Source organism: Palaemon carinicauda, unplaced genomic scaffold, assembly GCF_036898095.1.
Source record: "Palaemon carinicauda isolate YSFRI2023 unplaced genomic scaffold, ASM3689809v2 scaffold17, whole genome shotgun sequence".
NCBI classification, from domain to species: Eukaryota; Metazoa; Arthropoda; class Malacostraca; order Decapoda; family Palaemonidae; genus Palaemon; species Palaemon carinicauda.
In genome coordinates this window covers 518594-534730 of record NW_027169258.1, presented here as the reverse complement: position 1 = coordinate 534730, position 16137 = coordinate 518594, and the positions used below count along the sequence as shown (strand labels likewise).

General features: G+C 27.8%; 1 protein-coding gene across 1 annotated transcript; it reads left to right on the top strand.

The window, feature by feature from the left end:
- Positions 1-2105: 2105 nt before the first annotated feature.
- Positions 2106-15682, top strand: LOC137635765 (drebrin-like). Its single transcript, XM_068368218.1, has 4 exons — positions 2106-2151; positions 2890-3076; positions 6979-7109; positions 15252-15682. Exons 1-4 carry the CDS (start codon positions 2106-2108, stop codon positions 15680-15682), a joined length of 795 nt encoding a protein of 264 aa, XP_068224319.1.
- The last annotated feature ends 455 nt before the right edge of the window (positions 15683-16137 follow it).

Below are 16137 nucleotides of genomic sequence, written 5' to 3'. Positions count from 1 at the left end.
ATTTTGACGGGTAATCGATATAATCCAATCAACCGCCAAGGAATGACATTTCCTTGTAATGTATTACAGAAATATACATTTGAAAATGTAAAGAATTATTTAATTAAAATATCACCCGAAAATCAATTGCGTGATAATCTATGTAGTTTTATTAGTTCAACAATTATGTGTATCCCCCATCGAACTGGAACTAATTCATTTAATTTATTGATGAAATGATGACGATTGAAAAATAATGAGGTTTCTATTGGGTCTTTCGCTTTTTTGGTTGACTACAAACTTCTTCTTCTTCTTCTTCTTCTTCTTCTTCTTCTTCTTTTTCTTCTTCTTCTTCTTCTTCTTCTTCTTCTTCTTCATCGTCATCATCGTCGTTATCATTATCATTATCAATACAAAATCTTGATGATATTTCATTTTCATTGTCGCTCGATGATATTTCCTTTTCATCGTCGCTTGATTCAATTTTATTCTTAGTAACCCAATTACAAATATTAATTTTTTTTGACAATATTATTATCAATTAAATATTTTTGATATTCTGGATTATTTTTAACTTCATTTATGAGATATTCATCAACCGAAGGTAATAGATTTTCACTAGTAATATTTGTATAAAATATTGGCGCACAATTTACATTTCTTAGATTTAGATATAAATTAAATCCCGCATGACTGATACCAATTTTTTCTAGCTGAAAGTCCATCAGTGCTGTACACGATTTATTACCTATACTAGACAAAAATTTTTCGTTTTCATTAAAAGCCTCGAGATTATATATTCCTAAAATAGACGCTTCTAAATCTTCCTTCATATTTTGAGTAGCTTTAACATAACAATTATCAAATATATAATCGTTTTCTGGGTTTATATCTTGACTAAAATATTCATATGATAGATAATTTTGTTTGTTGTTAGAATAAAAATCGTATTCATCGGCTTTATCATCATCATCATCATCATCATCACTGTTGGTTTTATCCTTGGTTATTCTTTCTTTGTTATTTTCTTTATTTCTGTTTATAAAAGGAATAAAGGTTTTTCCAATGGGTTGTCTTTTAAAGAAACATATATTTGTATCTTTTGATTGAAATATATTTTTAAAATTATTATTTTGTAATGAAAATAGGTTGGAAACTTTTGCATCAGATTCCATTATTTTTTTTTTCTATATTTTTACACGGAAGCGTACGATAATCCCTACAACCAAGCGGGACGTACACCGAGGCATAATTCCTTCTTATTGCATTTTTGTCATAATCAGTAACAGTCAAAATATCACTTAGGCATCTATTTAGTAAATTTTCAATCAATATCTCAAGGTCTCCTTTAAATTTGATGTTACTTATTCTATTCAAGTTTGTATTTGATGATGCATTTTCACTTACATTAGTTTTTGTTCCGTCAAAATGAGATATCAATCTACAATTAACCTCTATTGATCGAAATATCATTTTAGTAATATTATCATGTAATTTAAAAAAATAAATAAATTACGGGTGGTGGAATTGGTCATAATTACCAATTTTTTTTTTGGAATTTTCATATAGTTCATTCAAAGTTCTTTCAAAAATATTTTTTTGTATTTCTCTTAGTCTTCTTATTGAAAAAAATCCATTTTTTTCAGTGAATGATTTTGGAATATATTCTAAATCCAAAACATCAGAATCATCAGATTTGATTACCATATCACGCAATAATTTTTTGATTATGACAATTTTATTATTTTTTCTTTGGTTAAACATTGTTTTTGAAAATGCGATATAAATTCCAAAACAAGTATGATAAGTATTAACGAGTAGTCTGCTTTTATGTGATTACACACATATATATATGAGTATATTCTTTTTAAGGTACCCGACGTGCCATGGAATTTTGAAGACCCAAAAATTGATAAATACCCAACATTAAAATGCCAACCAATTATGATGAAAAAAAGAAAATCTTCTATCAAAAGCGCGAAGAAAAGTATTCGTCGAGAGGGAAAGAAACCAGAAATTCTAACACAAAACAAATACTATCTAGATCAATGGTAAACAATGAAGTATTAGATAAATATATAAGTATAATTAAAGAAAGTGAATTGAATCATCATACAAAACCAGCCATGTCTTATTATCTGTTGCAGAACTATAAAACCGGAGTTATCGCGGGTAAGGAGAGATTGATTAAAAAAAAGTCAAGAAACCCTCGTTACCCTACTTCTTCATATCTTATTCCAGTAGTAGAAATATGGGATATTTTCAAATCTCATATAAATTGTGGACAAGGGGGGGGGGGGGGGGAAAGAACACTACATAATCTTAAAACAAATGAAATAATTAATATTTCTTTATATCAAGTCCATTTATCTATTTCTCTTTGTAATAATTGTTTGAAGAAAAGGTATAATATTTCTTCTAAAAACAATAACCAAATTCATCCAATCATATCAAATGGTTTTGGTGAGAGGGGCCAGGTTGATTTAATTGATATGTCGACTATAAATGTTTGTGAATTTAGATATATTCTAAATTATCAAGACCATTTGACAAAGTTCTGTATTTTGCGACCATTGGTTAATAAAGATGTAACGTCTGTTGTTAATATTTTAATAGATATCTTCACGACAATTGGTTGTCCAAAAATTTTGCAATCAAATAATGGACGCAAATTTAACTTTACTGATAAATTAAATAAAATATGGCACAACATTAGCATTGTTAAAGGAAGGCCCAGACACCCCGAATCTCAAGGATCGGTTGAAAGATCCAAACAAGATATTGAACAAATGATGCGATGTTGGATTGTGGATAATCAAAACATAAACTGGGTAAAGGGCCTACCGTTTGTACAAATGCAAAAAAATAATATTTTAAACCGTACAATTGGATATTCTCCGTATTTTGCAGTATTTGGACAAAACCCCCCTATTTCATTAAAAATTAACGAAGAACAAGAACAAGAAGAAGAAGAACAAGAAGAAGAAGAAGAACAAGAACAAGAACAAGAACAAGAACAAGAACAAGAACAATTTAATAACGAAGAAGAAATGGACACACTCCAAGAATCAAATCAGATTTCTGATAATTCAAAGCGGCTAGAAATTTTGAGAAAACAAATATCCATCAACATGAAACACGACGTTACGGTAGGCGAGAATAATATTGATAGTAATAATCTAGAAATATACCACCCAGGGACAATTGTTAAAATTCATATACCCAAAGTTGATAAAGTTCATAAAATGAGTTTTAATAATATGTTAGGAAAAATTGTTGAATATTTACCAGATATAAATAAGTATAAAATTGCATCATTGAATAAGAATATTATAATTAAAAATCTATTTTCTCCCTCGACAATTGAAAAATGTGAGAATATGGAAAGAATAATAGAAAATACAAATGTTATTATGAAGATTAATAATACTCCTTCCCCCCCCCCTCCTCCCCCTTCTCCTCTTCCATTTTCTAAAAATGCATCAATGCCTTTAAGGACCGTTGTACAATATGAAGAAGGGACAATGTTTAATGGTTGTAAATGTCAAAGTATATGTTTAACATTAAAATGTCCTTGCTGTAAAGCACAACGAGTATGTTTAAAAGGGCTTTGTCATACAAATAACACAAAAACACAAAAAAATAAAATTCTATGTAAAAATTATTATTTTAATAACAGTGGTCAGAATGACAATAATCACAAAAAGTATTATACAAGAAGAAAGAAGAGCCCTGTTGTTTAATTGTTTCATTTTTATTTTTTAATTGTGGTATTTGGGGTATGTATATTTGTTTCAAAAAGTTTTGTTATTATCATTAGCATTAAATAAAGTCATTATTGTTATTTATAATAATTTATGTATTATTATTATTAATAAAAAAATTAATGTGAAAATCTTATTTCTTATTTTTTCCTTAAGAGAAAATATTCTTATATGTTAAACTGAAAAAATTACCTATAAACTAGATAATTGTGTAGGTGTATTTTTTGTCGATCTCTTAAATAGATAATACTCGGTTCCACCATCTTTAGGACTATGATTATTTTTTGGTGATGATAAAGCAATATGATTAGGATAAAAATATCTTTGTCGATTACTACTATCATCTTTCATAGATTTTTTTTGCAATATATAACCGATTGCTTTTAACTGAATCACTTTTGGGTTTCTTCTTATCCAAAGGATATACAATATCATTGTCATTTTCATCATCAAATTTTCTTTTTACTATTACTCTTGGTTGTTTGGTCATTTGTGTGGGTTGTGTGGGTTTTTGCTTCTGTGGTGGTGATAGTTGTTGTTGATGAATTTGTTTATACAAAGACGAATTTATTTCATCTCCTTCTTTTTGAGAAATAGAAGTGGCGGTTGATGCATTCTCCTCTAAATGCAATTAATTTTTATTTGGTTGTTGAAATGAATATTTATTTTGTAAATTATTTTCATTGTTGTTTCTGTTCATTTTATTGCCATGAAGTGTTTGCATAATTTGATATTTTATATTGTTTTTTTGGTTTCTATATATTAGGGGTGGTTGCTCAAAGGATTGAAAATTGTCATTACTACTACTACTACTACTACTACTACTACTACTACTACTACTACTACTACCGGGGCTGGGGCCGTTGTTGGGGTTTGGAGTGCTGCTTTCATTGGAAACACCATTAGGTTTCGGGGGGGAATTTGTTAAGTTGTTTTCACTTTTAAAAAGTTCTTGCATTTTTTTCATGTCTTTACCCTTGATGATTTTGGGTGTTGGTTGTGGTGGAGTTGAATTAATTTTCATCCCCATCCCCTCTAATAGTTTAAGTTTTGACTGGTGATTTATTTCTCCGTGGCTTTCTGTCGTATCCGTTGCAATATTCATGTCTTGGTTATTGATAATATCAATATCATCATTATTATAAATTGGTAGTAACGTCTCATCCAATTTTTGACCGTCAATATCTGAATTGCCCATCATATGGTTTTAAAAAATCTGAAAATTTTCATTAAATGATTCTTCATCAAAATTGAAGTTATCTATCAGGTCTTGTAAATCGATGTATTCCAATTCGTGTTCTTGTAAACATTGTTTATCATTCCATCTGCCATATTTTTTTAATATAATAAAAATGAATCCAGGTGAATTTAAGGATGGCTTAAATAAGTTTTTTAAAGATGCCAGGTATCTAGACTCATTCAATAATGTAGCCAAAATAAAAATTGCTATTCCATGGAACGAAAGAATATATTGGTATTATTATGAAGTATTATCATTTGAGTTTTTATTCAATAATATTAATGAAATTGAATTGTTCCACCAAAATAATGGATTTAATAAACTTAGGTTTATTTTGAATTTAAATTACAAAAATAAAATGTTATATTACGGGTTTTTTTTTTTATTATACACCACCGCCACAGAATTATTGTATTGGAGAAATAATATTAACTTACAATAAAAAATACTTTTATTCCATTAACGATGAAGATATTATTTCTATATATTATCGGTTAAATCAAAGAAACATTCAATCTCGTATAAAAATGAGTGAAACAAAACAAGAAAACATAAAGATGATGTTATGGTATCAATCATTTTATTTGAAAGAATTTATTGATCCTGTTAATAATAGCGATGGTAATTTGAGGAGTAGTGGCCCCTTTCCGCATATTAATTTTAATATCTTGACGTTAAAGATGCACTCCTTATTTATTGATAAAGTATACTATTATAGTGACTATAAAACAAATGATTTATATGAAAGATATAAGTGTGTTTTTCGAACTAAACGCGATGATATATATACATATTTTGGTGTTGTAGTAACATTTCCTATGGGTGGTGGTATCCACGGTATAATTTATGTCCTAACGGATGTAAACAAATTTGAAACGTTAATGAACAAATGTAATATTTCTTGTAAGGATTATTCTGAACAAAAATGCATAAAAACACACGATTAAATCAATTTGACTTTTAATATATAATTGTATTTATATTTTTTTATATATATATATTATAATATTTTAAAACTAATTTCATTTACTTATATCATCATTTAATAATACGATGTATTTTTGAAACGTTAATTTTACAATTATATGAAACCAATAAATATAATTCACTTGAAGAAATTATAAAGGATTTGGGTTGTAATGAATTGAAAATTATAAACAAATGTAAAAGTATCATATCCAAGGATCAAATATGTTTTTACGACCTATTTATACAGGCACTGGATAACATTGCATTAAAAATTTCAAAAAATAATAATAATGATAATAAGGAAGAGGTATGTAATAATCTATTTAATGAATTATCAGTATATTCATGCCACGGACTCCCGGGGACGGGAAAATCATTTTTGCAAAATAATATTAATGCTTTTTGTCAATTTCATGGGAATGGTCTCCGATACAAGATAAATTTAACAGTCGTAGCATCAAATAATTACATAGCGCTACAAGAAAGGGGAATTACAATTAATCAAGCTATTAAATCCTTTTGTTTTGATATTTTGGGCATCGGTAATTTCAAAATTTATCAAAATGTTGCTGAGAAATTGGAAAAATGCGGAAAAAAAATAAGAAGCAACCTTAAAAATTCTTCGCTTGATAAGTTGATATCAGATATAATTGAAGTCGTTTGTCTAAAACGCCTAATGCAATATTATAAGCACAATTTTAAGAATGATCATATATATGTTGTCTTAATAGACGAAGGCTCTTTAATAACAAGTCTATCATTCGCCTTATTACTTTGTGTGTTTCCCATAAATCAAACTATATATATATATATTATTTTATGGTAAAAATCAATTACCCCCTGTATCACCAGAATTAAAATTAAAGAGTTGTTATGATGTTGATTGGGGAAAACACGATCAAATAAATGTACATTGCTTAAAAACGTAAGTATATTTAAAGAATTTATCACATGCTTTAGTGATATTTTAGAAAACGAAAACTGTATAGACAAAATGACACTAATAAATAAGATATATTATTTTAGGGAAAATATAAAAATTGGTGGAACATCAAGTGACTACAAATTATGCCCCGACACAAGAAAAGTATTAATCGTGGCCACAAACAAAAAAAGACACATAGAAAATGTTTACCGATTAGAAAAGGAAGGAGAAGGTATGATAAATGAAATTCCAGCGATAATCGACGAAGGAATTCCCAAGAATTATGATGTATACACAAATATAGATATTGATTCAGTGTTAGAAATAAAAAAGGGAACTATATGTATTTGCCGGGAAAATCTTTTATCTAGTGGACTTTTAAAAGGAATGTCTTTAAAAGTATGTAAAATTTTAACCAATGAAACTAATGACGTAGATGCCATTATAGTAAAAAAAAACTAGATGAGGTTGGTAATAATAATAATAATAATGATAACAATGATGAAGATAATCATCAAAGCATTGTCAAATTAAATAGGCATTCATTTGAAATGCAATATTTGAAAAATAAACACATAACTGACGCGGGTTATTTAATCACCAATCAATTTCCTATAACACTCGGTTATGCTTTAACCACGCATAGTGTACAAGGAAAAACTTTAAAATACAAAGTGGGAATTGATTTAAAAACGGATTCTAATTGGAATTTATTGCGGAATTTATATTTTGTAGCTTTAACTACAGTATGATATGCCTCTCAGATTTATATGGATAAGCACCCAGCATATTGCATGTTAGACAAAGCTTTAAGTTTAACAACAGATAGATCTTTCGAACGGTATTATTACAATTGCATCTAAGAAAACAAAAAAAGAAAACTTTGTGATGAAAGTAATAAAACTATCAAAAAGGAAAAATATACAAGCAACAACCACGAAAAATATCAACATACAGAAGAAAAAAAGAAACGCCCACCCCATGAAAAAAATACAAAAAGTAATATAAAGAATAAAAATGATGGTAATGATGATGAGGAGGATATTATACCAATCGAGCATCAAATAATGAGCTCATGGAATCAATATAAAAATCGAAGCAGTGAATTTAAAAAACTCAATGAATTACAAAATGTTATATTTTTAACAAAAATTTTTCAATGACCATTAATAATTTTTACCCTTCACCTTAATATATTATTGATTATTCATATCATCTGTAGGAAAACATTTCAATTCTAAAATTATTCTGTTATAATGGTTATTTATAAAATAGGTATATTTCATGAGGAATAATTGGGCAACTAAATTTTTTTAAATAATGGTAAAATATAAATAAAAACAAACGTAACACAGATTTTAGAACTTTCGTATTAGTTAACCCTAGTAGTAGTAGCAGCAGTAGTAGTAGTAGTATTCTCTCATTGCACCCAGAATACAAAAAAAAAAAAAAAAAAAATGAGCCAAAATATCAAGCAAGCGGACTTTCCTGTTACCCCAAAAAATGAAGCCACAGAAAAATGTAAAGATTTTGAAAAGGTTCTCAATTCTTTGGCCACCATTTATATTGCGGCCAATCTTAGTTTTGAAAGGTTTTTAACCCGGGATAGGTACGGTGGGTCGTACGCGACCCCGAGCGTCAAAAAAAAAGAGGTTTTTCTCACGTGACTCACCCCCGTGACTGAATTTGTGGGTGATCGACCTGCAGGAGGTGTCTCCCCTACACGCTCTAGTAGTGTCCAGATGGGCATTGCTGTAGCTGTACTCCTTCCCCGATTTCTGAGACGCGTCGGGGTCGAGCGCGACCGAGTTTACACTTCTAAGATAATTTGACTAATTATCAAAGTTATTACGTATTATGAAATTGTCGTAGAATGGTGCAACTTGTATAGGTTATCAGTTGTGGAAAGTCTTGGTGGATTGTTTGGCTACCATGTGCATGATTTTTTTTTTAGTTAAAATGTCGTTCATCACCACGAGGACCATTTTACCGCGAGTGCCCCTTTTTCATTTTTTTTCATTTTTTTGCCAATTAATTTTTCCGTAAGATATTGCCAAATAGTGTCGTAAAACTTTTGCTTGTTTAGTGTTGGAAAGTGTGTCTAGATGATCTGGCTACCCATGCGTGACTTTGTTTTTGTCAGATACGACGTAGTTATTGGTATATTGGGTATTTAACTGCTGTTGCCAATTTCTGTTTTTTTTCAATATTTGTAAAAATTTTTACGTAGATAGGGATTGCCGTATATTATTGATTTTTTTTTCATGTTTATGTGTTAGAAAGTGTGCCTTGATGGTTGGGCTAACACGTGCATGTCTTTTGTTTTATCTGAGATGCCATATATTAGAATGTTGGGCATTTTACAGCGAGTGCCCCTTTTTAATTTTTTTTCTTTTTTTTGCCAAGTCATTTTTCCGTAAGATATTGCCAAATAATGTCGTAAAACTTTTGCTTTTTTAGTGTTGGAAAGTGTGTCTAGATGATCTGGCTACCCATGCGTGACTTTGTTTTTGTCAGATACGACGTAGTTATTGGTATATTGGGTATTTAACTGCGGTTGCCAATTTCTGTTTTTTTCAATATTTGTAAAAATTTACTACGTAGTAAGGAATTGCCGTATATTATTGATTTTTTTTCATGTTTATGTGTTAGAAAGTGTGCCTTGATAGTTGGGCGAACACGTGCATGTCTTTTTTTTTATCTGAGATGTCGTATATTAGAATGTTGGGCATTTTTCCGCGAGTGCCCCTTTTTATTTGTTTTGCATTTTTTTGCTTAGTCATGTTACTGTAAGGAATTGGCAAGTAGTGTCGCAAAACTTATATTTTTATAGTGTTGGAAAGTGTTTTTAGATGATCTGGCTACCCATGCCTATCTTTTTTTTTAGCCAGATATGGCGTATATATAGGTATGTGTTCGATTTTCCTGTGATTGCCATTTTTTCATTTTTTCCCATTTCTTTCAAAATAACTACGTACTAAGGAACTATCACAGAGCAATGATTCATTTAGATGTTTATTTGTCGGAAAATGTGCCTTGATGGTTTGCCTAGCACGTGGCTGAATTTTTTTTTTTTCTGAAATGCCGTATATTAGAATGTTAGCCATTTTTCCGCGAGTGCCCCTTTTTATTTGTTTTGCATTTTTTTGCTTAGTCATGTTACCGTAAGGAATTGGCAAGTAGCGTCGCAAAACTTATAATTTTATAGTGTTTGAAAGTGTTTCTAGATGATCTGGCTACCCATGCCTATCTTTTTTTTAGCCAGATATGGCGTATATATAGGTATTTGTTCGATTTTCCTGTGATTGCCATTTTTTCATTTTTTCCCATTTCTTTCAAAATTACTACGTACTAAGGAACTATCACAGAGTAATGATTCATTTAGATGTTTATTTGTCGGAAAATGTGCCTTGATGGTTTGCCTAGCACGTGGCTGAATTTTTTTTTTCTGAAATGCCGTATATCAGAATGTTAGCCATTTTTCCGTTAGTGCCCCTTTTTATTTGTTTTGCATTTTTTTGCTTAGTCATGTTACCGTAAGGAATTGGCAAGTAGTGTCGCAAAACTTATATTTTTATAGTGTTGGAAAGTGTTTCTAGATGATCTGGCTACCCATGCCTATCTTTTTTTTTTTAGCCAGATATGGCGTATATATAGGTATGTGTTCGATTTTCCGGTGATTGCCATTTTTTTGTTTTTTCCCATTTCTTTCAAAATTACTACGTACTAAGGAACTATCACAGAGTAATGATTCCTCTAGATGTTTATTTGTCGGAAAATTTTATTTACTTCTTTTTTGATTGAATATCATCAAATTTTTTTAGCTAAAATATTATATTGTTTCACATTTTTGTTTTTTTTTTCGATTTTATTTCCCTTCAAAAAATTTGTTTGGGGTCAGAATTTTAATTTTATAGTCGTAAAATAATCGACAATTATCCAGCAACCCACCATACAATTTTTATGCATATCCAATAATAATTTGATTAGTAAATAACACCTTGAAATTGACATACCCTTCCTACGTTTCAAGTGGCAGATTAGGGAGTCTGAGTCAGTGTGGTTGGTGGCCATTTGGTGGACATATCCGAAGCGTAAGTTGCCCTATCTATATATATTCTTGTACCCTATAGAATTTGTGATATTTTGGTATATTTTTACCTGCATAAATATCATATTATATATTAAATATATGTATTTTTTTACGAAATTTCTAAGTACTCTAAAAATTACCTTTAGATATGTCCCCTGATATAAATGTAATTTACAAAATAATGAAGATTTTTTTACATATTTCTATTTTAGGATAACATATGTTTATTCCCTAAAAAAAATTAGCCACTTATTATTTCATTTGGGTACCCAAAAAAATTCATGAAATTTGGACAAATTTTTTTGGCCAAAAAAAGTTACCCTTTTTTTCTCATTTCAGATCTTCACCTCCATGGGTCTGAATTAATCCAAAATACATGAAGATGTGTCCTAAACATTCAAGAATCAATACCTAAAAGGATTTGTGTATATATGTATAAACTTTTTTTTATGAATTTTTATGTCAGGTCTTTTTTTTCTACTTATTTTTTTAAAATATTTATAATAAATAGTTTTTCTGCAGATGAGTAGTATTTATCTTTACAGTTGTTTTAAGCATTCATTGAAGTTTTTTTTGGCAAAAGAAAAAAAGAGGTTACTGCAAAAACTGATTTTTCAAGAATTTTTTTTGGCGTCGGGGTCGTTCGCGTCCGAGTATACCCTTAAAGGGGTGTCCGAGGAGCGTACCTATCCAGGGTTAAATCGTGACAGAAAACCTCACAATAAACATTTATTTGATTTAGTAAAAAATAATGATATACTAAGTTTTGTTGATTTGGGTTTCCAATCCTGTAATGTCACAGCTGTAAATTTTGATAGTAAATCTATTTTATTTGTTGATGTTTATCGGTCAAAATTCGTTGATGAAATAAGATAGCGAGTGTATTATACTTTTAACTGTGTAAAGTGTAAACACTTTCAAAATCTTATATCAATGTACTCTAATCAACCTGAAATAGACAAAAACTAATAATTGATTTTATGAAAAGAGGAACTTGTGTCAAATGTAATAGTATTACAAGGAAAATGATAAAATTGAACATGTCAAACTTTTTATTTATGTGTAGTATAACAACCTTTCTTTTTATCATTCTTCGTCCTATTTTTTGACATTTTTGTTTCCTCTATTTATTGTATATCAATTATTTTTGTTTTATATAAATATTTGTATCGTGTTTTTGGGGGTTTAAATAAATTAGCGTCATAACCACAAATCTTTGAATTTAGCTATTCATTGCCGTATATACGTTTATATATATATATATATATATATATATATATATATATATATATATATATATATATATATATATATATATATATATATATATATATATATATAAATATATATATATATATATATATATATATATATATATATATATATATATATATATATATATATATATATATATATATATATATATATATATATATATATATATATATATATATATATATATATATATATATATATATATATATATATATATATATATATATATATATATATATATATATATATATATATATATATATATATATATATATATATATATATATATATATATATATATATATATATTATATATATATATATATATATATTATATATAATAATATATATATTAATATATATATATATATATATATATATATATATATATATATATATATATATATATATATATATGTATATATATATACATATATATATATATATATATATATATATATTTTAATATAATATAAAATGTTATATAAGTAAGCGGGCTGATAACTATTAATACAAAAACATCTTGGTAGTTTCCCTCTCTAAATCAAAAAAATATGAATTCAAAGGAAAATGAACGAGCAAAAGACGTTTTATGTGATATTGAGCGTTATATGATTGAACCTTTTAAAAAAGGAGGATTTTGGACTAATGAAAGCGAAAAATATTACAAAAACTTCAAACACATCTACAAATCTAATCCTACCGAGCAACTAATAAAGATATGTAATTTTATTTGCGAATGTTTTTTGAATGTTAATCAAAAGGAAAAACTGGTTTTTCTAATCAATAATAATATTAACTTTCTTGAGGAAAAGGATAAAGATTATATATTTGATAAATTTGATGGTTTTTTTGAAAACCTAAACAAAATATTTCAGCCGATACAAATCTGTTATTTTTAGTTAATGCTTGTAATTTCATGGAAATAATTTTAAAAGCTCAAAATGTAAACAAATTTTTTGATTTCACCACTAACACAAATTCAAAAATTAAAAAAGATAATGAAAATGGAACAAGACTTTGTTATACCACAATATTATTACATTTTTTTTTTTGAATTATTGAAATTATATTTCATGAACAATGAAAAGGCTTAACAGGAAAATTTTCTGTTATTAGAGCTATTAATTGAAAAAATTACAACTACATATGAAGCATTTAAAAATAAAAAAAATGACATATATAATTATATCACAAATCAAAACCACTACATGTAATAAAAGTATCTTCTTATCTTTATAAAAGAAATCGAAATTTTTTTTGAATATAAAAAAGGTGTGTATGTCTTATTTAGTATTATTGAGTGGATAACTACGTTTTTTTTTCTATATATTTTTTTGCTAGTTATTTAATATCAGAATAATATAAATAGATAAGTTGGCACTTCATTCCATATTGATTGGTTTATACATGCACAGTATAACAGTTTTGGGTGGCAATTGTGGCAGTTTATTTTCTAATGAAAATTAATATCATTTATTATTAATTTTTTTAAAATGATAGTTTGAAAATTTTGGTAATTAAAAAATTGAAACATTAATATATGATTATAAAAAATGTCTGAAAAAAAAGGAATATTAGACCACGCCTTTATACTATTTGTGTTATTATCAAATAACATTGCATTGAATACGTGTCACGATGACAATGAAAAGCAAGATTACAATTATCTAAAATATATCGAAGAAAATTATAATCATTTTCAGTATCTAGGAAATGTAACTTTTATCGATGATAACGGTTACTCTCTAATAATACCGTACAATAATAATAATATTATAATAACTTGGTTGCCGGGTTAACCGATAACATAAAAAATAAACTAGAAAAATGTCAAGGTAAATTAAACAGCTCCTTTATAACATATTCCCAAATTGAACAGCAAATTAATAATTTGAATAATTTAATAATAACTATTAATGGCACAGACGTTGTTAATCGCTGGTTTGATGATGACGATGATAAAACTTTGATTTTCAATCATTATGAAAAATATGATTATATAAAACAATCAAGCAAAGAAAGGGGGTGTGTGGAATTTCCAAATTATCCTGGACATATATTATTTTCTAAATCATTTTCAGATTTTGTGTCCTTGATGCTTGATAACATAGAAAAAATTAATGTTCTTCTGGACCTACCTTGTTCAAATTTAACAACATATAAAGATGCAAATGTGTTATATTTTTCTATTCAACAAACAATCAGTCATGTATACAAACTCATAAGTGAAGTAAACATTATGATGAACAGACACATATCTTCATTTTTTTTTACCATTTGTGGAAATGAAAAAGTTTTTACTTCATATATGTGGAAAAACGAGCTTAAAGAAACATTATAGGCCCGTACCATTTCCAAATCCAGACCAATTTTTATTATATTATACATTTTCTAAGACATTTGTTCGAAAGGTTAATAATACCGTGCTTCTCTTTTTTGTTCAAATCCCCATTAAAATTAAAGGGGAGGATCATCAATTCAAACTATATAAAAACAAAGAAGGAAATTTTTCTAAAAGCCAATATCTGATCATTGCAGAAGAAAAAAATAAATCATCTTTTTTTAATATTGACCCATTTGAATTATCAACGTGCAATACAAAATTGATACCAATAATATTATGCAATGAAAATGTTTAGAACCGCAACAATTATAATTATTTAGAAAACAAAACCAATGATATTACAGACTATCCTTTCTGGATAAAAAATATTTTCTATCTCTGTTTGTTGTGTTTGATGGTGCAAGCAGTATTAATGTTTACTACAATTATTTTATTTTTGGTTAATTATCCAAAATCTAGATTTTTTGTCAGTAAAGAAAAATTGAAAAAACTAAAAAAAAATAACAAATCATCTATTATAAATCAATTGGAGACCCAACAATTACCAACTCCATCCTACTCCCACCCACAATGATTGTTGTATCCCCCCCTGCGTTGCTGTTTCTGGTTCCCCAAATATTTTTCATCATTTCAATATAATAATAATCCCCATTCCCCAGATATGAATCAAACAGACAATAATCGTAAGACTCTTTCCTTTAAATCGCGTTCCTCTTCTTCGTGTATGCCAACCCCTCCTTTATCCCCTTGCCTTTCCCCCCACGTTTCTTCATTTTTTCCATCGCCACCGGCGCTGTCACCACCACCACCACCACAACAACAACAACAACAAAAACCACCTAGAATAATTGGAGGGAAGAAAGACGAAGAAGAAAGAGAAATAAATATGACAAGGTTCCACGTTGTTTCAAAAAATGAAGTAGACGAAAATGGTTATATGGTTATAGAAGATATAACTCTTCCATCTACATCATCATCCTTCGTTCCCTCACCAACGCCCCAACAACAATTTATACTTCGTCCATTTGAAAATTCTGCGAATATAGATAACACACTAAATAATGCTTTTATGCCATATTATAACAGATAATGAAATAAATCCATCCAAGCATGTATTTTATTAATATAATGACATTTAATAGAAAGTAAAATAAAATGTTATTAAATTAACGTTATCATCATCATCATACATTTTTGGTGCTTATTTATAAAAATTTGCGTTTAAACTGAAAATGTAATTTTATTTTATATTATTACAAATAAACATATATAACACAAAGAAAATCTATTGATTCTTTATTCATAACAGTTTTAATTTCTCCGATAAGCAACATAATAAAATTGTTAGAGATTAATTAATCATGGAAACCGAGTCCACCGATTGTCGAATAATATTAGCTTTTAATTATTTTAAAACTGAAAATACTGGTTCTTATGAATATATAAAAAAAGATGGACATCAAAAATATTATATTAATATTCCTATTGAAATATCATATATAGTTTTTGATTGGAAAACTATGATTCGACACGAAACTGAAATTT